The 26,035-nt window shown below is 38.3% G+C and overlaps 1 protein-coding gene across 1 annotated transcript in view; it reads right to left on the bottom strand.

Annotated features, from left to right (window-relative positions):
* GFRA4 (GDNF family receptor alpha 4) overlaps positions 1 to 12,766 on the bottom strand; it is a 1,199,889-nt gene extending 1,187,123 nt beyond the window's left edge. The window contains exon 1 of the mRNA XM_044064083.1: positions 12,578 to 12,766. Within this exon, the coding sequence (XP_043920018.1) occupies positions 12,578 to 12,626 (49 nt within the window). The 5' untranslated portion in view covers positions 12,627 to 12,766. The remainder of the gene's footprint in view (positions 1 to 12,577) is intronic.
* Positions 12,767 to 26,035: the final 13,269 nt, after the last annotated feature.

Below are 26,035 nucleotides of genomic sequence, written 5' to 3'. Positions count from 1 at the left end.
TATTTCTGTATTTCTATTATATGTGTATCACTTGTAATTTGTATGAGGAGCTTTTCTCCCCAGGCATCCACTGAAAATGGGCTCATCTAGGCCCAGTGGACATAAACAAATGCAGTAAGTAAGTAAGTAAGTAAATAAATAAATATATCTTGTTAAAACTGATTTTAAAACTCTTTCCTTCATTTACCTAAACCAAAGCAAGTTACGATCACATCATAAGTCTTAACAGTTGCAAAAAAACAGCAGAGACGCTGCATTCATCATAACATGTGAATGGGAGACTGCTCACCGGAAAGATTCACACTACAGATTTTTCATTTCCATTCAACTTTTCTGTATAAATAGAATCTAATTTCAGTGACTACTGCTTTTAGCAATGTACAAAAGGTTACAAGAATGTTTGTTTGTTTGTTTTTTCAGTATGTTTACTGTTAGAAGTTGCTGTCAGTTAGGTTTGGAATATGGACAAGATTATAATGCAGCTGGCAATAAGGATTCCATATTCTAGATGTTTATTTAGCAGACTGAGAAAGAACTCATCTTACTTGAGAGATTAAGGCTTCTAAAAGGTGCAACAGTTCAAAATTTTAGACTGTTGTATATCATCAAAACTTATAACTCTCCTAAGATATTTCATTCATAGCGCTTAACAGATTATTTGCAAATATTTACAGAGAACTACCACTATTATTTTGACAAGAAAGCATTTATAGTACATTGTTTTAGAGTGACAGCAGAAAGTATGAAAGTTGCTGACTGAATTTGAAAACTTTAATGCACACAGTAAAATAATCTGCATTAGAGAACCAATTAAATTTGAATCTACAGCTATGAAAAAGTATGTTTAACACTGTGTTTTTCTTTTTTTTTATAAAAAAAAATTAAAGGCCATTGTGATGTCTGCAAATGACACTGACAGCCTTCAACACCTATTCAGTTAGCAGGATGGAAACAGAATTATCAGCAAAAGCACCCCCCCCCCAAGCCATATGACTGGGCTGCCCCATTAAAAAAAGAGTACTGCATGATATATTAGTTCTAAGCATAAAGTAATTGATTCATGCAATTCCATTCACAAAAGCAACAATCATAGAAATAATGCTGACAACTGCATTTGCATTACTGGTTTGCAGGTATTAGTGGTTAATAAAGAATTATCACCTGAAGAGAAGACTGTGACTGTTTTATCTTCACACTTCTCTTTCCAACGTAATAGGTATCACCCTGTGTTAAGTGCTTATTTTGTTTATTTAATGTGTGGAAAGTGCCACCTCTATACTTTGTTTTTAATGTAAGATCCATGGTCATTCTTAAGTTCCTAAAATTACTGCTTTCTCTTAAAGTACACAAACCCTACAGACACCATTTCCTGTTTATATTTTAGGGGAATAAGAGAATAGCAAATTTACATTTTGTAAAGCTACAGATAATATGACAGGGTAGGTGAATATAAGGAAGTAAGCACTCCTTTCTATCTGTTCATCTATCTTGCTATCTATATGACATCTATCAACCTATGTTATCTATCAACCTGTGTGTGTGTGTGTGTGTGTGTGTGTGTGTGTGTGTGTGTGTGTGTGTGTGTGTGTGTGTGTGTATGTGTGTGTGTGTGTGTGTGTGTGTGTGTGTGTGTGTGTGTGTGTGTGTGTGTGCGCGCGCGCATACACATGTTTAATTCATATACTTGTAACACGGCACTGCTAATTTTATGATTCCTAATATGTTAATTCACAGACTGTATGACATTTAGGCAATGTCCTACCTAATGCAGGTTTGGAGAATTCCATCTCTGTTATTTGCTTCCTTGTTAGATGGCAACTTTATGGTTACATTTTAATGTTAGATTATTCTAAACTTTCTTTTGTGGCAAAATGAAAGATGTTGAATATGAATTTTATGGGTTCAGACTGATATGGAAGCTGATTTAATGACACCAACAAAAATGGTACTCGAAGAGTCCCTAGGAGAACAATTCATAACAAGATCAGAAAGACACATCCCATGCGGAAATTGTAGCAGTTTATCTTCTGTGTATGACTCACTTGATTTTCTGCAGCAGTGGTGACGGAGGGGTAATTCTGTCATAATAGTATTTAAAAATAGTGCATACAATACTCATGTGTGATCAATTCCAGCACATTAGATAAATAGAATAATTACAGGATTAAAACACTGCTTCCTATTTCTTAAGGTTCTTTACACACTGTTAAACTTTGAATGACATATCTGCTTAACTGAACAAAAAACACGACACACACACACACACACACACACACACACACACACACACACACACACACACACATGCATGCCTGCACACCCCCCTCCCACCCCCCCACATCTACCTATGCATTATCTTTTGTCATAAACAGAAGGCTCATTTTTCATAGTATGCCACTGACTGATAGTGTATATATTCAAGGTATAATTAACACCTTTAAATAATGCTGAGTTGTTTGTCACAACTAATCAGGTATCTGTTTATGCAAGTAAATAACTGCAATGTAAAATTCATCTAATCTGGTGAGGTGCATGCCTTGTACTATGCCACTGAAAAAACGACTTGAGTTACAGTTTTAGTTCCTCATTGTTGCCCCCGTTAGGCAATATGGAATACTTTAGAGTCTTCTACACAGCAGTTTAAATTAGATGGCAAAGATTTTGAATTACATAGAAAAGAGAATCTGGCCATGTTTTTGTTAGTTTTATGTAAAAACAAATGCAGCTTCACTTTGTGTGATGCTTCTGATGAAATATAAGAAAACGTATATGTTTTATGACGAAAAATGTAATTCAAATTTAAATGTGAAAACATATTTGACATTAATACCACAGTCATAAACTCTGACAGAAACAAGTTTGCCTAAAACAGCTTTAAAATCCATGAAGCAGTTTATAGAACAAACCCATTATGTATCTCTGTATTGACAGAGCATAGCTACTGCCATTCATTATAACAAAATGAATATAATATATCCATCTGGAAGTGTAATAATTCTGCATTCTTTGCCTTAGGACTCTTATTCGGCTTCATGCTGCAGCATCAAATAAAAGAGGTACTCTGCTCACAGCAGCTACAAAACCCTCAACACATGAAAACAATATAACTATTCATGTGCCACACAGCAGATCAAATTCATGAAATGCAAGCATAAACAATTATATTTGTATGCTGACTTAAAAAAATACTTCAGGTATGAAAATGCACATTTGAAGAAGAGTTTTAGAATAAAGCAGTTTTACACAGCTCAAGTATGTGATATCAAAAGTCAATATAAGAAAAAAGTGTGTTCATGCCACCATTCAAAAATTAGAACAAGGAGAAAGACCACATTAAGATACCCATCCCAGAATATAAGTATTTATGCAACGTATCTTTTTTCCCCATACATAATTACAAATCCTTAAAATGTAGTGATATATTGCAATGTCCTCAAAGCAAACTCTTATTCCAACCTCCAACTGACTAACCTCTACCATTCAGTCTCAGGATTCAAGGTCATGGACAACACAGCTAGATAGTTGTTGGATGCTTTGGAAAATAAAATACAGGAAATGTTGACAACAAGAAACATTGTCTTTCCTGGTGGTGATGTCAGAAGAGTGTTATTTTTTTTAACTTACTACACACTTTTGTGTTTTGTAACTTATTATGAGGTTTTATTTAGCCATAGAATAGAAAGGGAAACGACTTTCAGATAGGGTATGAAAGAAAGATCCCTGTCTGCAGTGTTCTCCTGACAGTGGTGACACTGTCAGACTAGCTAGTGTCGGAGTTCATACTATTGGTCATTTGTATCAGAACTAATACCTGTGTAGAACAGCAGGTTAGCTAGGTGATAAGGATACAATTAAGTATCCCTCTGAAACACAGCTGCGGAAGAGTCACCTAAGCTTGCTGGAGGTGGCATTACAGTACATATGCCTGTACCATGACAGCCATTTAAAATAATTCAGAAAGAGGGAAGTCTGCTTTATTTAGCTTAGCAAAGTAAGACTGCAGATAAATAATCCTAATGATACTGTAATGACAATGAAGGTGTGTGCAGCCAAATAAATCATGTAACCCTAGAAGCAGTATATGAAGCTGGTAAAATGAGCACTAAAGTTTATCAACTATCCCACAGCTAAGGCAAATATAAAAGACAATCCACTTAACATTTGTAGCATATGTGTCAAACAGCTATAAAGTAGCATACACTGACCTGCAATCTTCTTCTCCTTTCAGCTTTTCCCATTAGGGTCACCACAGCAGAACAACAGTCTGCAGAACAACTGGCAGTGGAGTTTTACAGTGTTGAGTTGTCAACCCGGCACCCAACCTTCCACAGAAGGCACACACATGCACACCCTCACACCTAGGGCTAATTTCAAGAGTCCAATCCACCTGTAGCATGTCTTTGGGATGTGGGAGGAAACTGGATCACCTTTAGGAAACTCATGTGTCCACAGGGAGGACATGCAGACTCCACATAGAAGGCACCCTAGCTGAGAATCAAATTGGAGAACCTCTTGCTGTGAGGCAGTGAATTACATTGACCTGCAATATTATTACTTAATGTAAGGGAGACAAATTGTGTGCAATCCATATTAAAAAAATAAGAAAAATGTCTTATTTTGCACTGCGGTGGTGGTGCTGCGGTAGCGTTGTCGCCTCACAGTAAGACGTTGTCCTGTTCGATTCTCAGCTAGAGCGTCTTCTGTGTGGAGACATGTGTGAATGGGCGTACCTTCGTTGAAGGTTGTGCGTCAGGGCAGGCAACTTGGCACGTAAAAATCTACTGCCAATCATTAGTGGACCGGAGTTCCGCTGTGGCGACCCCTAACTGGGAAAAGCCGAAAGACACAACAACAACAACAACAAAGCAAAGTAAACATTTTCTATGAAGTGGCAAGAAACCTAAGATTTGCATGGCTTAAACTGGTCTACCCACAGTGAGCTTTCCTCCTTTTTGAAAACACAGCTTATTAAAGCTTCTTTGGAAGTTCAGGGAAATATTTATGTTTCATTTGCATTGTCATATGTATTTGTGATTTCTGCTATCTTTCTTCTTCTGAGGGATTATCCTGAACTACAGGAGCCATGTTTCTTAAAGGTAGACTGTACTTCCTTAGCTATTTGGATTAATGTTACTGTTACCATCCAAACAAAGGCTTCTAAAATTTACATGAAGTTTGTCACCTGTTTGTAGTTGAAATATAATACATTATTTTAAGGAAACGTGTGGCTTTGCATCTTAGTGTAGAGGATTAAGGGCATGAGCATATCAGCGGTCATCTCCCAGACCTGGATTTGAATCCCCCATCTGCCTACTGTGTGACTTCAAGAAAGCCACTTAACCAGACAGTACTAATGGGCTACTATAAAAGAGAACAATCTGGCTTAGTGCATTGGACTGGCTAACATGTAAATAAAATAAAAACAATGTCATTAATATATTAAGTAATTGTCAATAAATATGGTTGATATTATTACTACTGTAAGTCGTTTCTACTGTAGACCTGACATTATTCTCATAAACAATTAAGCCTTGTAAAATGCTTCCCGTTCCGATGTCTGTGTATCCACCTTCAGCACATCTGTCCATGTCATACATTTAGGCTTGCTTGTAGCTCTAACTAGGATAAGGATCACCAATGATCATCAGGGATACTTGCTGCTGTATGTGTTAAGGGGCACATTGCACCACTTTGATAATAAAAGGACAGGAACACCTGAATGAAAAATTCATTTTACTGATACACCTTCTGGAGAAGGATACTGCATTATGTGGCACATCCTCTGTGATTCAGGCATTACCTGTCTTTTGCAACTCAGTGACTTCTCTGGCAGTTGGTCAGAGGATTAAGGCACTGTTAACAAGCTATTTCCTGTGCTCCAGGGTTTGATTCTCTCAGCTTGCATTGCTTAACTGTGTGAATCTGAGCAAGTCACTTAACCAGCCAGCACTCTGAAGCTAAGTCTGAAAAAGGTACATGGAGACCAGTGTTTTACCCCACTAAATAAATAAAATAGCTTCTGTAGTGTAGAGACCACAGACCTAGATATATAAGACTTTGCCCTATTACCTGGTCAGTAAATACAGGTAAGGCAATCTAGTTCTCTTCCTGAACCTTGTCTGTCTTGTGGGCATGAATAAGGGCATCTGGGCATAAATAAGGGCAGGGGTACAAGAGTCTTGGAGTTCAGGGTTTGGTAAATCATTCACCATTAGTGTTCCACACAAGGTAGGATAAATACATAATGGTATTAGATGATCATTTTCTGAGAATATCATAAAGATTATGAAAACAGCAGTTTTTTTGGGGGGAGGGGCTATTAAAGGGTGTAGTTGTATGAAACTACCATCTATTAATCTGTTCCTGACAAAACCTTCAACAGTAGGCCTATGTTTACGCTGTACAGCACTTTCCAAGTACTGGAAGCATACCAAAATATGTTGCCTATTTACATCTACAATAACTTGCTTAACTCTAATTATGAAATCCAAACCCCTTAGGGGAATGCCACAGGATGCACACCAGAAGTGTGCCTTAACAATGCCCAGCCCAGCCTTAACAAACTCCCTTCCCCCATACATCCCTAACAGACCTCTGAGATCAGAACACCAAAATTTAATCTCTGTCCACAAACCCAAACGTCTTGCTGGCCAGCTTCTTCTCTCTTTCTCTCTAGCCAAGAAATGGAACTCTCTCCCTCTTTCACTTAGGACCATTCCTTACTCTGAAACCTTCAAGACCCAACTCTTCACATACCTGTCATCCAATCAGAAGTGTTCCTGCTTATACCCTACCTAAATCCTGGAAAAATTCCCCTATTACTATCCACTCTCCTTGCTCCTCTCTACCCTCAAACTATTATGTCCACTCTCGGAAAATAGTCTCTTTCTGATAACCTCTGAGTAAGCTACTTCACTCATAAACAACTTCACTCTTATAACTCCAAGTATGTAAATACTGTAAATATTACAGTATCTCTATTGTCAGCACAACTGCTTTCTTTATTTACCTTTTTAACTATAACCATGCCAACTGCCCACCTTCTAATGTAAAATAACAACTGAAACCTTAAATCCTTCCACTTTTCAGTTGATCATACTGTGCAGAATGGAAATACCTGTAACCTGTCTTGCTATTATCTGTTTACTAAGTTTTTTTAAATGTAAAATTTATGCAATGCATTTTCCAACTATATGATTTTATACTTGTATTTTTACCTTTAACAGTTTGTAACCAGTATTGAATTGTATTGTATTTGCTTGTGGAGCTTTTCTCCCCGGGCCTCCACTGAAAATGCACAATAACGAACCAGCACATAAAGGATTGCTGAAACTTGCTTTTATTAAAGATGTATGTAAACCAAATGTAATGGCTAGTAAGCCATTACAAATAAGCAAACCGGTTTCGGCTTAAAGCAGCCTTTTTCAATGCTCAAAAAATAAAATAAAATTCCACTGAAAATGGGCATGTTCTGACCCAGTGAACTTCCCCAGTAATCAAACTGAAATAAATAAAATAAAATAAATAAATAAAGTGTATTTATTTAATGACATAATGTTTGGGTGCATAAAATGTAATGATCCTCTGAACATCCTATGTCCTTCCCAATCAGCCAGAAGAGTTGGCTGGTGAAGGACATGTGGAAAGTGAGGTCAGTTCCAGGCCACAAAAATGAGACCTTTCACTGATATTTTAGTGACAGCCACAGATGCATAACGTTTGAAAAATACTAGGGATGGCACAAATATTGGATGCTCAGATGACAGACAGGCACACTTAAGTCTGTAAACACAATGTCCAGTACAGGTCCATTAGGTTGCATTGATGTTGTGTGTTATGCACTTCAGAAGTCAGTGAAAGGTTAAAGACTAGCACATTTCTAAGCTGTACTGTGTTTAGACCTAATATATAATACTGCCTTGTTCACTAATGTACATGTTTCTTCCATAACAGTCATCCTTTCCCTAGCCAGTACAGAATGGTACCTTAATTTGTATCAGGACATGCCACTGACTAATCCTGAGTGAGCAATGAGGGTACAGCAAACAAAACTGATGAGTAATATGCTTTCCCAAGGAAAACAAATCCCACAGAGAGGGAGGGACATAAAGACAGAGGAGAGTGGGAGTGGTTTTCATGATGTGTCAGCAGGTAAGTGTGGAGTTTTCTCCTAGAACTAACAAGATTGCATGCTATGGCCCACATAACACTGCATATTTGCTTGTTTGGAACTCTAGTGTCCCATGTGCATTATCCAGTTGTTCTCTGAAGATCATTATAAAAGGTCAGTTGCCTGATCCTTACAATAATGGAAAAAATCTTCTATGAGAGTCTCAGTCTTTACCAAATCCAGCAAGCTTTCTAACACCCCTGTACACGCACACCCTTGGGCCTTGTATGCTATATCCAGAAATCCAACCTCTGAGCTGTTGACCAAGTTGTCCAAGCCCAATATTTAGCCCACAACAGGGAGGACCACAATACCGAAATAATTTATTTTGTCCAAGTTAGTGAAATGCCTGAGAATGGATCAGTTTTGACTTGCTCTAGCTGACCAAATAGCTAGCATATTGGTTGCCACAATTGCTAGCTTCCTTGAGTAGAGTTTACATATTAGTATCAGATAGCTTAATATGCTGTAATAAAATGTTTTAGTAATCATCTTTCACAGTACACATAGATAGTGCCTCTGTCACAGTACATACAAGAGGTGTCTCTGTTTGCAGCTTTGCCTTTTCATAGCTAAGTACTGGGCTGCCCATGTGGGCCATTTCAAGCCTAACCAATCTCATTCAAAGGTAAGAATAAAACATTGTATGTTGTGTTTGTGAGGTAAACACTCTAACCATTATGCCAACTCCCAGTGTCATAGCATGTGGAACTGATCCATGACTATTAAAGAAAAAAAAAACACTTTACTGGAAAGGAAATATTTTGCAAGCAACCTGATTAACTTAGTTTTTGAAATGATACATTTATTGCTCTGTAACCAACCATATCCCCATGCATGCTTGCAGCTTTGCCTCCCACACCCCCAGACTTAACATACTCAACTTTAAGGTTACTGCGCTTTGGGGTAAGGGCCAAGCCAGATCAGGGTGACCTTCAGTGAATGCAGTTTTTACAGTGGAATATTAATCTTTAAGGCTGATCAACAGTACCCAGCATATGACCTTAAGTTCTAGATTGCAGAATGCCTCAGCATCAAGTCTTGCTTGGAGACATACTAAGGCTAAAATATGCTATTTTCCCTAATGCCTAATCAACAGAAAAAAAATAAATGACATTGCATCCATAATACTTAACAAATGTTTTAAACACTGATCTTTCTTTCCCTCATATGCAAGTTAAGTCTTTCTAAATAATAAAGCTTACATTTACAAGTTTCATTAAATTTGCTGACTATTAGTAATCCTGTAAACAATCTATCAGAAATCCAGAGTTTTGTACCACAAGTTTTGCCTTACTAGGTTCAAACTTTGTGCCTTCTATAAATTGCATCCATAATGGCTTAATAAGCATTGTGGAGTTTTCTCTGGAGCTAGCATGCAATGACACACATACCATCAGACCTTTATTTATCTGGAAACTCTGACATCCCACTTCGAATCTCCAGTTTCTCTTAGGACTTTGTGAATTACTTTAAAATAGACTCAAATCTATTTTATTCTATCAGGAATATTTTTGAACGGGTTGTAACTTTCATATGAACTTGCTCATAGTGGATGTAGAGGTGGACAAATGTCATTCTAATAATAGTCTCAATCGTGACAGGTTACTGCTATAATGAACCTTAACACAAATTCCAATAGTTCATGTAATTCTATGTAGGCTCTAAGGCAATAATATTTAAATGAAAGTACATTGTCTACTGCAATCTTAAAATATTTCATTTCATTTACAATGTTCAGTATAATGTTCACCAAGATTCAAAAGAAACTAATATCAAGATGCTTGAAGTACATTAATTCATACTTTTAAGGTCTGTGAAAAATAATTTTGAAAACAACATTTTGCTGTATGTTAAATGTACCAATGCAAAATCATGGTCTCTAATACAATTCTGGCAATGGCTGTTAGCATGGATAATGACCATAGCTGCAGTGTGAGTTACTGATCAGTGGGCAGTTCAAGGTGAACATGAATCTGATGACCTGCTATGAAGATGAAAGAAGGACATGTAACATTAGCAGCAGAGGTCAGAAACTACAAGACTGATGACTGTTACCCATAAGTAGAAGACACATTTCCTTTAGTCAGCACTGTCAGTATGCAACAACTGAGGTTGTATTTTTCACATTCCAACTTCCATTGCTTATTTTCTGAGCAGCAGTAAAATGCAATGATCTTGACCAGGGGGGTCCACTGCTTATACCTTCAGTGAGAAGAAAAGTTGACTATAACAGTAAAAATAAAGCCCGTCATCATCAATGGAGCCAGAATCACAGTGTACAGTTCATGCAGACAGCCACTTTAAAGATAATCCACTGGACGTAAGGGAAGCACCAAATAAGCATTATCATACCTCTCAACCTCTTAGTGCAAGAAATTAGGGCAAAGACTAAAATAATGGGAGAACAAAGGCCTCAAAATAGCAACATATTTTAAATATTGTTGTCATAAACTTGAAAAGTTGCCAGAATAATAGGAGTTGTGTTAGTATGCATTTTCTGAAGGATATGAAGTCTAATTGCCTTCAGCCTAAAGTCATTTGGTAGAAAGCTACAAATTTTATGAGGAACAAACCAAAAGTATAAGGCAAAAATCTGTACACTCTGTGAAAATATGGACAGCTGAGAGGTATGACTGTTAGTATGGTCAAAAGAACTCTGCTTTACTGAGATTAAAATACTTATTTCATCCTGATCAGTGTCCCTAATTTTCTGCCTTTCTAAGGAAAATACCAGTGGATACCAAAAACTGGACTGAGTATTGCAAAAACATGGGATTTTCATCAAAGTGAACATTTTAGACCAGAGCACTCATTCATCACAGCCTGTATTTCTTCTAATATTTATAGCTTATAATACATCAGTTTACTTTATTGAGCATTTGTGCACACAATCTGCTTTAATTCTGTGTGCTCGCACACACACACACACACACACACACACACACACACACACACATACACACGCATACTAGAAAATTATAAAATCACAGTAGACTAGAAATTGCACTTAAAAACACGAAGATAATTCCCTGATTTCAATTGATGAAAACAGGATTTCTTTTTTTTAGAATTACAAATCTATATCCATTATCCATAGATGCAAAATGCACATAATGCCAGACTATACCCTGAACATACAGATGTTTCTTTACTATGGCTAGAAAGGGTTGCCTGCTGTTTTCAGTAGAATGTGCTGCAAGACATTAGTTGTAATGGAACAGCTTGTATGCTATGCTTTCTAGTGCACTTTTTATGAGTTTCATGCAACTAGAAATAGCAGTCCTTATTTATCTTCAGAGTATGGAGTATGATCTAAACTGGTATGTACAATGCTGTGGTGCAACTGCATGTATCATCCATTTAGAAAAAAAATGCAGTCTTCACAGTCAAGGCAATCAGTGACAATTACAGCAGCAAATGCTACACAATGGTGCGCTGCTTATGTGGTTCCCGGCTAATCTGCTAGTAGCCATCTGTGAGGAGGATCCCTGGACAGTTAAATATAATTAAATCCTTCTACAGAGCAGGGACCTACAAAACAGGTATCAACCCTTCTTGGGCTTGTATTCATAGGAGATATTACAGCACCTTCTCCAAGCAGATTCCACAGGTAAATAATAAGGGCAAACAGCATCGAATAACTTACTTTACATACACGGATTGATAAGATGCATACATACTTGTAAAGGAAACTTATCATTTTAATAATGGCTATATATGTTCATATGTGTTTACTTGGCTAACGACCAGCAAATATACTTTCCTGCCTTCATTGTATCCAAGTTTCCTTTAAACATCACAGTTATAGCACTTCTACTAAAGTGTTAAGGCATTTTTTGCAATTAGGACTAACGTTTTTTTTCCTAAACATGTAAAGCTATTTATAAAAGTCCGTGCATGAAATCAAGCAGCACCTGCGTGTTCTATATTTTAATTTGATTTCATTCATATAAGGACCCGTGCAAAAGAACACATTAGGTAAAACAGTGCAACTTGTTTTTGTTAAGATATCGCTATGTTGAGCATACTGCTGCTTGTGAATAGGCTGTAAGAACTGGTTTTCACCCTGTTCAGCTTTTATAAAGTTGGTGTGTGGAATGGGGTCGTGAAGGTGCTTCTTAGAGTAAGATAAAAAGGAGGAAGTACACGAAAACCTCAAGAAACCTGAGCTCTTAAAGTGTCGCTGTAGCAAATATTAGACGCTCCTTAGTTATCAAAACTGAAAAAAATATATTGATCGGTAATATAAAGTGAGGCTGAGTATGCACATGGTATTTGCTGCAGTCTCGCAGAGAGCTATCTGCATTACATTAGTTGTTGTAGCACTTAAAAGATGTAAAGCGGTTTCAAACAATTTTCCTTATAACCTCTTAGCTTGGTAAAAATAAAGTTTAGGGCACTTACTCATCAGATGCAGCAGCAAATAAATTCCAAGTCGAGACTGAGGTGACATTTTGGTCTGTCCAAGAGAGCTCACAGCCTTCAGTCCTGCAAGAAAACTGTTCTGCAGATCCAGAGTCGCAGAGTACCAGTCCTTCCAAAGAATCAAACTTTCAGCTCCAAACAGCGATGCGAAGTCTGTTGTCTCCTGTCCTTCGTGCGGTAGTTACCCAGCTTCCACATAAGCGTCCACAGCATTCAATGCCACTTATCTTCACTTAGCAGATTTACTAACAAATTGTCCCTTTAGTTTCCACTTTGGGCTGATCCGACTCTGATTCACAAGGTCTCTGTTGACCCCACGTCTCGTATTCGCTTGTGTCTCTCCAGGGAGATTTCAGCTGCTCCAAACTTTCCACTTACTGTGGAAACGGGGACGTGTTCCCTACACTATCCGTCCTGAACCGATGGTGCCACTGCAGTGAATACAAGGAATGTGGTCCTTCCAGCACTCCCAGTATTCAGCACACTTGTCATATAAACTGAATAATCATGCAGTCTCCGTGTGTGGGTCGATTCCTCCCGTTTTCTACGGGCACTTGTTATCAAAGCTTTACCAAAGATTACCGGCACCAGATACCACACTGTGCCCACAGATCAAGGATCACCACTAGCACCAACCACGTCCTAATCTTCAGTTTGGATGCAATGTGCCCAGCTGCTATAATTAATTGGCTGCAGCTTCAGACTAATGAATTAAAATTTTACGTTCAAAATACCAAATGAACTGGCTGCTTCTCCATCGTATTAAATTTTCCAAAGGTGAAGAGTAAAGTTTTAAGCGAGTGTGGTGTAGGTATATAACAAACCCACAGCCCTAGCTGAGTGTCACACCACTACTGCTCAGTCAACTCTTTTTTCACAGCAGTGCAAAACCCAGAGACTAGCTGTGGGCAAGTATAAATCTTGTATCAGAACGCTAAATTGTGTCATTTTTTTCTTGTCCATATATTTTTGAGTGTAGAGGCGGAGTTGTCTATGAAATACTGCCTCCTGTTGCTTATAAACAGGAGCTCCAATTCATAGAACTTGCCGCTTCATTACTATTAAGAGAGGCTGGCAGCCTCTTAAAGGCACAGCTAATCCAAGAAGAAAATGTTTTACACTGAAAATATATGTCTGTCAGTGTTTGACCATTAAAAACAACAACACTGGCTGTCTTTTAAGAAACCATTGCAGGTGACAGTTAACCCTAAGGAAGAACTTTTCTTTCAGACTACATCATCTTTAGATACTAGACCCATTACAGTAAGTGATTATGTTTCTTTCTACTGCCTTATTTCAGTCATTTAGCAGTGGATTTACCCTTAAACAGGACTGTCCATATGAGGAAAATCAGAAAGATTACTTTAAATTAGCCCTAGGTATGAGTGAGTGTGTGTTACGGATGAACAACTGTAGCAGGGCTAGCCACCCGGTGGTGTGAACCTTGGCTGTACATGATTGTCCATGTTGACGTGACACCCCGACTCCATGTGCAAAAATTGGAAAAAGTGTTGATGATGGATGGATGAGGGCAAAAATCATAATTTATAGCTGAGAGGTATGATGGCGAGTAGAAAGGTAGGGAAGGGATACATAACGGTGCCTAACATGGCACAGGCAATTAAGGAGCTGTGTCCAATGGTCCAGGGTTGGGTGCAAGCAATCTGGACAAAACCTGAAATAAGGGGGGCAACGGCTAAAAAAGGACATATTTTAAATATTGTTTGTATAAACTTAGAAAGTTGCTAGAATAACTGGTTTTATGTTAGCATGTATTTACTGAAGATAATATAAACTCCGAAACTCAAACCTGTATCACTATTTCTGTGATTTGCCTCAAAACCAAAAAAAAAATTATGAGGAACAGACCAAAAATAGGGTGCAAGAATCTGGACTGTTGACAGTTTTTGTCAGACTCTATTGCCTAAGTGTCATTCTAAGCAAATTACTTGACCAGACACCGCTGCAACAAGGATGAGGCTGAAATAGGTCCATGGAGATCAGAGCTCTACTCTGCAGGATCAGAGCACTGTGGCAGCAAGGACCTCGCGCCTTAACGTTCAGTGCGGTTGCAAAGTGCAGTAGCTGGTTTTGGAGCTTGTTAAATCCATTGTGAATGTCCTAGACCATACCTTGTGCTGCAGTTATTACCGTAGGTACCTTTCAAAATGTTCGGTAAGCCTCAGGACCAGTGTGCTTCTAAGTATTACAGTTCTTATTTGGTAGGTTAACAGCGGCACCTCTTCAAGTCGGCAATTGCATCCTGCGAACAAAATCGGAAAAAAGGCAAATGTCCTGAGAGACAAAAATAATTCCTAAGGTTCGTGTTACAGTTGTATACAACTATTATTTTGTAATTGAAACACCTTATTGTTTTAAGAAAGAGCAGAAACAACCCAAAATCTACAACGGTGAGCTTTTATTTTTGCAAAAATGTAGTCTAGTCCTAAAGCGTAATTTTCCATAAAAACGTTCCACTTTGTGCACGTGAAGTAGCAGAACCTTATGGATTTCCATTTCCCGGCCTCTTGCAAAAAGCTAGCTACCTTAACTTTACATCAAGGGGTTGTTTCCCCGCAGATTTATGCAGATGGTATCACCTGTGTTGTCTGAAGTTTTTTTTCTACAAATAATTCATACCAATATTTCGTTTTCTTTTCATGTGGGAAACGCCGTCCCACTTCTAGATCTGCAAGACTGAATAATGGAGATATTACCAATTTGTAAAACAAAATAAATAATGCCTTTAGCTTCATGCTGACATTTACCGGCTGTTGTCTGCAGGGCCTGAACTTCGTGCCAACTAGAGTATGTATATTCGAAGTCTTAAAAAAAGAAAAAAAAAAAGTATCACAAGCTGCGACATGAAACAGATTCCCAAGATGCAGACTCCAAGGTTCAGATTTATGGTGACTGTCGGCTGGCTAATTACTATTTTAATTGAAACAAAGTCCTGACTCCTTACATTTGAAATCTCAATGCTAATTTGGCGGTTGATATGCCTTTCATACCTCTCAACAGTCCAGATTTTTGTCTCATATTTGTGCTGTGTTCCTCATAAAATTTGTGTGCTTTTTTCTGGCAAATCACAGAAGATTGATACCATTAAATAAGCAAACTATAAGTCCGGACAGTGTGTTAATGTGTAATTAACGACCACCCAAGGGTGTTATGACAGAGGGCCTCTACTCCTCTAGAAGAGCAACCGTTAAACAAGCAACAATGCCTGACAAGATGTGTATTAATGTGTAATTAACACCTGCTCAGGGGTGTTATGAGGCCCAATGCCACAGGCAGAGGGTGTCTACACCCCATGGAAGGGCATTAATTACACATTTACACACACCCTGGAGGGCATTATTGCACTTACAGTGGATATAAAAAGTTTACACACCCCTGTTAAAATGCCAGGTTTTTATAATATAAAAAATGAGACCACAATAAATCATTTCAAAACTTTTCCCACCTTTAATGTGACCTATAACCTGTACAATTCAATTGAAAAAATAACAAATCTGTTAGGGGAAAAATATAAAAACTAAAAAACATACAATAAGCTGGTTGCATAAGTGTGCACACCCTTAAACTAATACTTTGTTGAAACACCTTTTGATTTAACTACAGCATGCAATCTTCTTCGGTAGGAGTTTATTAGCATGGTACATCTTGACTTGGCAATATTTGCCCACTCTTCCTTGCAAAAGCATTCCAAATCTGTCAGATTGCGAGGACATCTCTTGTGCACAGCCCTCTTCAGGTCAGCCTACAGATTTTCTATTGGATTTAGGTTTGGGCTCTGGCTGGGCCATTCCAAACTTTAATTTTCTGCTGGTGAAGCCATTATTTTGTTGATTTGGATGTATGCTTGGGGTCATTGTCGTGTTGAAAGGTGAAATTCCTCTTCATCTTCAACTTTCTAGCAGACGCCTAAAGGTTTTGGGCTAAAAGTGACTGGTATTTGGAACTGTTCATAATTCCCTCCACCTTGACTAAAGCCCCAGTTCCAGCTGAAGAAAAGCAAACCCAAAGCATGATACTGCCACCACCATGCTTCACCGTGGGGATGGTGTTCTTTTGGTGATACGAAGTGTTGTTTTTGCACCAAACGTACCTTTTGGAATTGTGGCCAAAAAGTTCAACCTTGGTCTCATCAGACCATAACACATTTTCCTACATGCTTTTAGGAGACTTGATGTATTGTTTTGCAAATTTTAGCCTGGATGTTTTTCTGTGTAAGAAAAGGCTTCCATCTTGGAACCCTACCCCATAGGCCTGACATATGGAGAATACGGGAGACTGTTGTCACATGTAGTACACAACCAGTACTTGTCAGAAATTCCAGTAACTCCTTCAGTGTTGCTGTAGATCTCTTGGCAGCCTCCCTGACCAGTTCTCATCTTGTCTTTTCATCAATTTTAGAGGGATATCCAGTTCTTTGCAACATTACTGTTGTCCCATATTTTCTCCACTTTTTGACGACTGTCTTCACTGTGTTCCATGCTATATTCAATGCTGTGGAAATTTTTTTGTACCCTTCTCCTGACTGATACCTTTCAACAATGAGATCCCTTTGATGCTCTGTAAGCCCTCTGTGATCCATGGCATTTGTTGTAGCAGGCAACTGAGTAAATGTCAGGAAAATCCTACTAGGACAGCTGAACTTTATTTGGGGTTAATCAGAGTCTCTTTAATTGATGGCAGGTGTGTACCCAAGAAGACTCAATGTTGTAATTAAATCAAAAGGTGCTTCAGCAAAGTATTAGTTTAAGGGTGTGCACACTTATGCAATCAGCTCATTGTACATTTTTTATTTTTTTATATTTTCCCCCTAACAGATTTGTTTGTTTTTCAATTGAATTGTATAGGTTATAGGTCACATTAAAGGTGTGAAAAATTTTGAAATGATTTATTGTGGTCTCATTTTTTATATCACAAAACCTGGCATTTTAACAGGGGTGCGTAAACTTTTTTATATCCACTGTAGAGAATGGGTTCTCTGTAAAATGTTTGTGTTTTACTCGCTTATTTACTGTTTCTAAGTACTATATTATTTTTTTATATACTCTTAATGTAAAATAGTTCCTCCGCCTAATGTTTCAAACTTGCTGTACTATAAGTTAATGGTGTTGGGAGGAAGAATTTTACATCAAACATATATAAAAAATAATATCGTGCTTAACTAATAACCAAGTAAACCACAACAATTTTACATACAGTCCATTCTCTCTCCCACACACACATACACAGTCTCTTCTGCTTTCACACACATACATATATACACACACAGTCTCCTCTGCTTTCATATAAACACTTACTTAAACAAGATCACTCTCACTCTCAGTCTCTTCTCCTTTCATACATGCATTCACTCACACAGGATCACTCTCGTATTTTTTCTCTCTCCATCTCTTTCACTCACACACACACACACACACACACACACACACACACACACACACACACACAGTCCCTCTCCTTTTTTTGTTTTACATTTTACATGGCTGCCGTTAGATTTTTTTGCAGTCCGAGCTCCACGGCAGCTTGATATGCTGCCATGAAGGAGTGGACTTGTTTGTCAGTGGGCATTACTTGTACATCAATACCCTGCTGGAGAACGTTCGTTCTCCAGTCAGGGTGTTGATGTATAGTTTGCCCATTCTCTAATTACACATTAACACACACCCTGGAGGACATTATTGCGCTTAGAGAATGGATTGTCTCTGTAAAGTTGCTGTGTTTCACTTATTTATTTTTTTAAGTACTATATTATTTTTTATATGTATTTTTGATATAAAATAGTTCCTCTGCCTAATGTTTCAAACTTGCTGTAGTATATGTTAATGGCATTGGAGGAAGCATTTTGCACCCAAAATATAACACTTAAATATATGGAGGTATTTACTTTATTTTTTGGTCCCTTACTCCTAAAACATTTGGTTTGTTGCCAGTCATTGGAGATTGAAGTTACTAAATAATAGCATACATTTGAGTTTTAGACTATTATTTTCTTCAGAAAATTCATACTAACACAAATCCTTTTATTTAAGAAAGTTTGTAATTTTATAAGAGCAGTAAGTAAAATCTGTTCCTATTTGTGAGCATTTGTTTCCCCTTTATTTTAGGCTTTATCCAGATTTCTTTAGCTGAAAGATTCAGAGTTATGCAAACATCTTTACTGTCACTTTCACTCAGCCTCTCATGCCCACCTCTGTTTCAGAAAATGTACGCTAACACAAATACTAATAATCAAGTAACATACTTTCTTATTTTAAGCCTTTGTCTCATGTTTATTTTAGGTTTATCCAAATATTTTGAGCTAAGAGTGAACAGAGCATACCTTTTAACTGTCCAGATTTTTGTAGAATGTCCAGATTTTTGGCTTGTGTGTTTGGTCCCATCCTCATAAAATGTGTAGTTTTCTGGCAAATCACTGGAGATTGAAGTCACTAAATAATGACAGACATTTGAGTTTAAGACTTCATATACTTTAGATAATACATGCTAATGGAAACCCTGTTGTTCTAGCAACTTTCTAAGTTTATAAGAGCAGTACTTAAAATCTGTCCTTATTTTTGGTTGTTTGTCCCTCATTATGGCTCTGTCCAGACTTCTTGTACCAAGAGATTGAAAGGTATGTTCAAGAGGTACGCAGACCTCTTAACTGATGCTGTTGCTGCAAGGGATCGCTCTCACTCTTCACCATGGCCGGCCTCAGGCATAGGCGAACTAGGCGACCGCCTAGGGCGCCGTACAGGCCAGCCTTGTAAAGGGCGCAATTTGTGTTTATTTATCTATTTATTTTAAGTAATTTACTTTTCTTAATAAAAAAAGTAAATTAATTAAAATAAATAAACCATAGGGCGCTGGAATCATAGGGTGAGGAGGGGGAAGCGAACGCCCCACCCACTTTTACAGCTGCAGGTTGGCCAGGACTGGAGGTTTCAAGAATAATAAAAAAAAAAAAAAAAAAAAAAAAAAAACGGCAGTAGGGGCTAGCGGGTTACAAGCACCATTTGGGGAACTGCTTCTTAACATGCTGTGCTCCTTCCCAAACATGTTACCTTTGTGAAGAGCATTGTAAACTGTCTTGTTTTTCTTTCTGGTACCTCAACTTGTTAAAAGTTAGCTAGTAAAGTGCTTTAGTAGTCGCTGGATGCCCCAAAGTTTTCTTTTACCTACGTGTGTCTGTATGTGTGACGGGGATTAGTATAGTTTGTTCCACTATCAGGATTCTTTGAAATTCAACCACAAAAGGCATCAGTTATCCTGCTCCCAGGACCCCGCATCACTTGTAGGTGTAAAAGGTGCCCGACAGTCTTAATATCCCACCGGCTCCAGTTAAGTCCATCCACGAGTTCGAGTCCAACATATAATACAAACAAGTATATACAGAATTAAAGAAAAAAAAGGTAATTCGTGTGGCCTTGGAGTTATTTCCTGTATTACTGTTTTTGTGTAATCCTTTTCTACATCAGGGATGAATCACTAACTCCTTTCCTACTCGGAAAGGGAATGTAAGCTACTGGAGCTCCCGAAAGGAGTTGGGGGGATGATTTCCGAATGGAATGAGCCACAACACCCCCTTTCTAACATAGCCAAATGGAATCGGCAATTCAAGGATACCCTCACCAAGTTAACCCCTTGTGATCTGCAGTGTAACATCACATAGTTGTAGCACACAGATAAAGTTGCAATAAGGAAGGTGGGGTGGAGTACTGTCACTGATTTACAAAGCTCCAGTGACATGCGATATAGTTGTTGTTGTGTCTTTCGGCTTTTCCCGGTTTAGGGGTCAGTCTTCAAATAATGAATATAGACTCACCCTCAGCTTTTATTGTACTGCGATGGCCGTGATTGTTAAGCAATGTTATTTTTGTTATCACCGTTTTACTTACGGTGTTTGCATATACGTAATGCAACGGAGTTGTCATTAAATAACTGGTGCTGCTAGTGTAATCATTCTTTTTTGTATCATTTCTTTTTCTTTTTTTTTTAAACATAAACACTATCCTGCCCAAAGACTCCTACCTTGATGGCTCCTCTTTTCTTCTAAAATTAAACTATTATCCCCATGTTCAGAAGCGTGCTTACTTTGGTCCTTCTAACAGCTTCTCTGGTGTTTAAACCAAAGCCTAGAGGGTTGTGTGAATTCAGACCAACAGATCAGTCTCATGCTGGCCTAGGAAGCATATGAGAAAAAGACAGGCCACAGATGAAATATCAGACTCTGCAGAATGACATGATTAGAAGCCCTATACCTCTGCTCTATTTCCATTATCATATGCCTCTGTCTGTCTCATGCTAGATGCATTTACACTTAGAACCCACAAACTGCTGTATTCTCTGGTCATCTCTTGATTCAACATCTACAAGGCAGCATGGGTTGAGGAAGGTTTGAGGCTTCAACAAGAATGTTGGCATCAGTTAAACAATGATTTGGCATTATTAAACAACTCACAGAGACAGCAATTGTGAACAAGCAAAGCAGATGATGGCTCTGCTTCACTATCAGGTACATTACTACAGTACAGGTTTCTTTGGATTAGTTCTAGAGTATATGCTTCATTTAACAACAAGCTTGGGCAGTTTTGTGTGTTAACTGTCTTGCAGTTAGTGCAGAGGATTAAGCCTCTAAGCTGTTTGTCTGCTTTTTGAACAGGGTACAAGGTTCTCCTATTCATTGTACCTCCATTTGCTTATTGTGTGACTCTGAGAATATCAGAGAGTACTCAAGGATCATCTATGGAAAGGGACATTTGTATCCAGTGGACTTATCCAATTAGCAAATGAATAGAGTAAAAATAAAAAATGACTTCTAGGAGACAGTGTCAGGAAATGAGAGGACTGTCTTGGAGAGCAAAACTCTTAGCCCAGCTACAGGTGTCAATAACAAACAATAACAAACTGGGCTTGGGAGTTCAACCCCATGCTGCAGAAAGATAAAGCCCTTATTGTGTTCCAGATGACCTGGGTTTGACTAGTGCAACAGGTGCTGGAGGGGCTGGATGGGAGTGAACAGCTGGTGATGGCTTGTCCATCCTTGGGGGCAGGGAGGTTACCTATGCTCATTACAATAGCAGCATTAACAGATGGGTGAATTCCACACTGGAAGCTGTATACCACTTAGGAGATATAGGGTATGAGTGAAAGTTCACATGCACCTCCAGTGGGCAGCAACTGCAGAGCTGGCAAAGCTGCCACAGGGTGGGGGAGAGTTAGGGCTCACTCCCCAGCAGCATTGTGACACTGTATCAGCATCCTCAAGGTCCTCATGCATCCCTGATATGGGTCAGTTTTTGCCAATGGGTGGCTAAGATGGTCCCACAGACCCAATGAATGAGAAGGAGGAGCTAGTGGCCATTGTTTGCCAGGTATAAAAAAAATAAAATACCTGGCTCCCACAAATGTGAGTACTACAGAATAAAAGATAACACAAAACAGAGAACATCTTCATAATTGCTGTGTGTGACTTGTATTTTACTACATGTGAGCACTTTGGTCCAAAGAAAAACATTAACTGAAAGGAAACTATTACTGGTGGCTAGGGGAGGACAAATCCTCCCAAAGAGCATACTCTGCTCTAGGGCAAAGGGGTTCTGAAAGGCTCTGCGTACCATCCCTCTGCACCACATGCTCCTGAGACCTCAACCTCATTACCACAATCAACAGAACGTGCTGGAGGGACAGGTTCATAGCCTGGAGACTGCCCATTTTATGGAATTGACTACCTATATATGTCAGACAGAGCACCTCACTGGCCCTCTTCAAGAGAAATCTTAATGAGTGGATGGGAAATAGAAAATTCACCTCAGGGATCACTCCAGTGGCTGTACTAGACAGAGGCACTGGGATCTAAGGTCGGGTGGCATGATGTCAGGGTAATCCTATGGGCTAGGCTTGTAAAGGCTCCGAGGTCATTAGCCTAGTACACACACCTATGAACCTATTTCATGTATATACATCACATGAATGATGTACATGCTGAATATGAATTAGATGGACAGCTCCATCTCTATGAGATTTTGGCTTTATCCAAAGAGACTGCAGCCCACCTCTATTCTTTTTCTTCTTTTTAACTTGATCAAATAGTCTGGGGCAGCACTAATATCAGCAATTAACATGACAGATATCAAAGGTATGTACTCATCATAATGGATAATTTCTCTTAAATTCTGCTTAGAGTCAAGATACCCTATACATTCATGACAAGGATGAAGACAGGAACGTAGCTCAACAGAGTAAGGCACAGCCTAAAATATTCTAAGGAGATGAGTGTACTAGGAGGGAAGGGGATAAATGAGCATATAATCTGAAGTTTTAAAGTTCTGGATACCAAACAGGCTGGGATGGGCATACCTGGAAGAAGGAACAGTTTACTTGTGCAAGCAGAATGCAATAAAGTATTTCATTGAAGGTAGGCAGCCAAGGAACTTTAGAGACAGGCTGCACTGGTCCCTGGATAAGTGCCACTGGTATGCTATAGTATGATGGGGTTGATTTGTATCATAAAGAAGAGACCACTAAAGTTGGTTGGCAGAAGTTAATAATATGTTCTATATAAAAGTAAAATATAAACTTACTGATGACTTTGATTTTTTGATGAGGCTGACAGGTAGTTCTTAAAGAGAGTAACTTATGGATGGCCAAAGACTGAACTCAAAAGCATCATTTGCCTGAAGTTTAACCTGCCGAGGATCTCAAATATATGACTTTCAGACTTCATATCCTTCAGAAATGCAAGTTAACACAAATCCTGTTGTTCTAGCAATTTTAAGTTAAAAAAGTGTAATATTTAAAATCTGTCCCTATTTTTATGGTCATTGCATCCACATAATATCCAGATTTCTTGCAGTAAGATTGAGAGGTATGCATACCTCTCAACTATCCAGATTTTTGCCTCATATCTTTGGCCTGTTCATCATAAAATTTGTGGTTTTCTGGCAAATCACTGAAGATTTAAATAAATGTCATACATTTGAGTTTCAGCCTTCATTTCCTTCAGAAAATGCATGGTGGGTTGTAATGACAGATGTCTGACGGGCCTTTTATGGTTAAAATATTCTGAAACGGGTAGTTTTGTCATTATTGGTTCAAACATTTTGTTTCATTGCTTACTGGAAAAATGTTCAAAACTACAAACTTAAAACATACTCTAAAAAGTGTAAATGTTTCTATGTGCCACTAGCTGTTTTTTGTTTATCAAAATCTGAAAGCAGTGTTAGTAGCATAATTGCCTTTAGTGCAGAAGGCTGTGGATTCTACTTCCACACCATGTAGATGGAGTGCTGATATTGCATTACGCATATGATTGTTGATTATTTGGTGCATTATAAGGGGATAGGGGTTCTACACTCCTGAGTATATCCTTTGTATGAGATGCCTAGTGACTATGAACTTGTTAGTCATTTCCTACTGCAATAGGTCATTTTCTATTGCAATATTATCAAATTTTTAATGCAATATAGGCAATTAATTCTTCAAGGAAAGCAGTCACTGAATTTATAGATAAAACATTGATATGTGAAGTTATTTTGCTGGTAGCAACCTCTTAATTATGACTTTCTTTAATGTGGAATCCAGATGATTTTACATCTGCAGAGATTGTGAGTATGGAGTAATATTGGTGGATTATAATGACAGAAGTCTTGAGTGGCCTTTTATGGTTGAAAATTTCTGAAATGGGTAGTTATTGGTTCATACATTTTGTTTCATTGCTTATTAAAAGAATTTTTAAAACTACAAATTTAAAACACTTTAACAAGTGGTGCTGTATTATACAGGGAGTATAATTCAATGCAATCAGGAAGGTGAATCAAAGAACAAATACACATATGCATGACCCTAACAAATGTGTGCAAGGAGTCTGTTTTGAAAACAGCCCAAAGGTAAACTTAATTCTTCACTGGCTAGATGCATTTTCTATGAATGTGGATTTTCATGCCGTTTCAATGAATATGATTTTTTCCATTTCAGTGAATGTGAGTTTCAAGGGCAGAGAAGTTTACTGCTTATGCTAAGTCTGTTTTTATTGTGAGACTGCATTGTTTAATAACCAAATAATGGAACACTGGAATAGCTGAGGAGGGGGCTGCTGCTGGGGGGGGGGGGGTTGCTGCAGGAACGGCTGCTATGTGGGGCAGTCTATTATCATGCCTAGGGCCCTATTTGACCATGATCTGGATCTGGTATTTAAAGTGGAAAATACTATGCAGAAGTAGTTGTAGTTAAAGATACTTTGTAATATAGTTATTCTTCCTATGAATTTAAATAATTTAAGGAAATGACTGGAGTGGCTTTCTTGGGAAGTGACCCTGTGGGTGTGGCTCAAATAGGGGTGTTTCATGACTGTGGTGTGGGTGGGGCTTAAGGGGCGCCAGAGCACTACTTCACCTAGGGCGCCATTTCAGCTAAGGCCGACCCTGCTCTTCACTCTGTCTCAGACACACACACACACACACACACACACACACACACACACACACACACACACACATGCACACACTCACGCACGCATGCACACACACACACACACACACACACACAAACACACACACTTTTTTTAGTTTACCCTCTGTAAACAGCAAAAGCGCTGCTTAGCGAGTGTAAGATAATTGCTGGATTGATCTCTCACTCTCATACACACATACACTCATAATAGACATAAACACATACACATTTTTTTTATTTTTATTTTTTCTTTATTATTTTATACTTGCTAAACAGCAAAAGCACTGCTTAGCAAGTGTAAAATACTGGTGGCCATTAGTTTTTTCTGTCCAAGCTCCATGGCCGCTTGATATTTTCAAAACTCACAAAATATGTCAAATGACCGTTGAAACAGTCTGTTTATTATAAATCCAGTAAGCTGAAGTGCTTTTCGTCTGAGAGATACACGAACTTCATCAGATGTCTTTCCAAAACTCACAAAATATGTCAAACGACGGTTGAAACAATCCATTTATTATAAATCCAGTAAGCTGAAGCGCTTTTCGTCCGAGAGATACACAAACTTCATCAGCTTGATATTTTGCTATGAAGTGGCAGACTTGTTTTTCAACAGGCATTTTTTGTATAGTAATACCTTGCTGGAGAACATTAATTCTCCAGTCAGGGTGCTGCTGTACAGTTCACCCATTTTCTAATAATAAATAATGACAGCCATTTGAGTTTCAGACTTCATATCCATCAGAAAATATATAACAATATAAAACCTGTTATTCTAACAACTATGTAAGTTTATAGGAGCAGTATTTAAAATATGTCCCTATGTTTGGGCCTTTGTTCCTCATTATTTTTGTCTTTGTCCAAATTTCTTGGTCTGAGAGTTTGACAGGTATGGCATTCACTAAAACCACCTGTCCTTTACAGTTCAAGTAGATTTTATGTAGTTATGATCAATGGGTGTCGGGGACTTTCCTTCCTTGACACCAGCTCAAG

The sequence above is a fragment of the Protopterus annectens genome, chromosome 2.part2 (genome assembly GCF_019279795.1).
Source record: "Protopterus annectens isolate FY-2018-M chromosome 2.part2, PAN1.0, whole genome shotgun sequence".
Lineage (NCBI taxonomy): Eukaryota > Metazoa > Chordata > Ceratodontiformes > Protopteridae > Protopterus > Protopterus annectens.
Note: the sequence above shows the minus strand (reverse complement) of the source record. Positions and strands in the feature narration are given on the sequence as shown.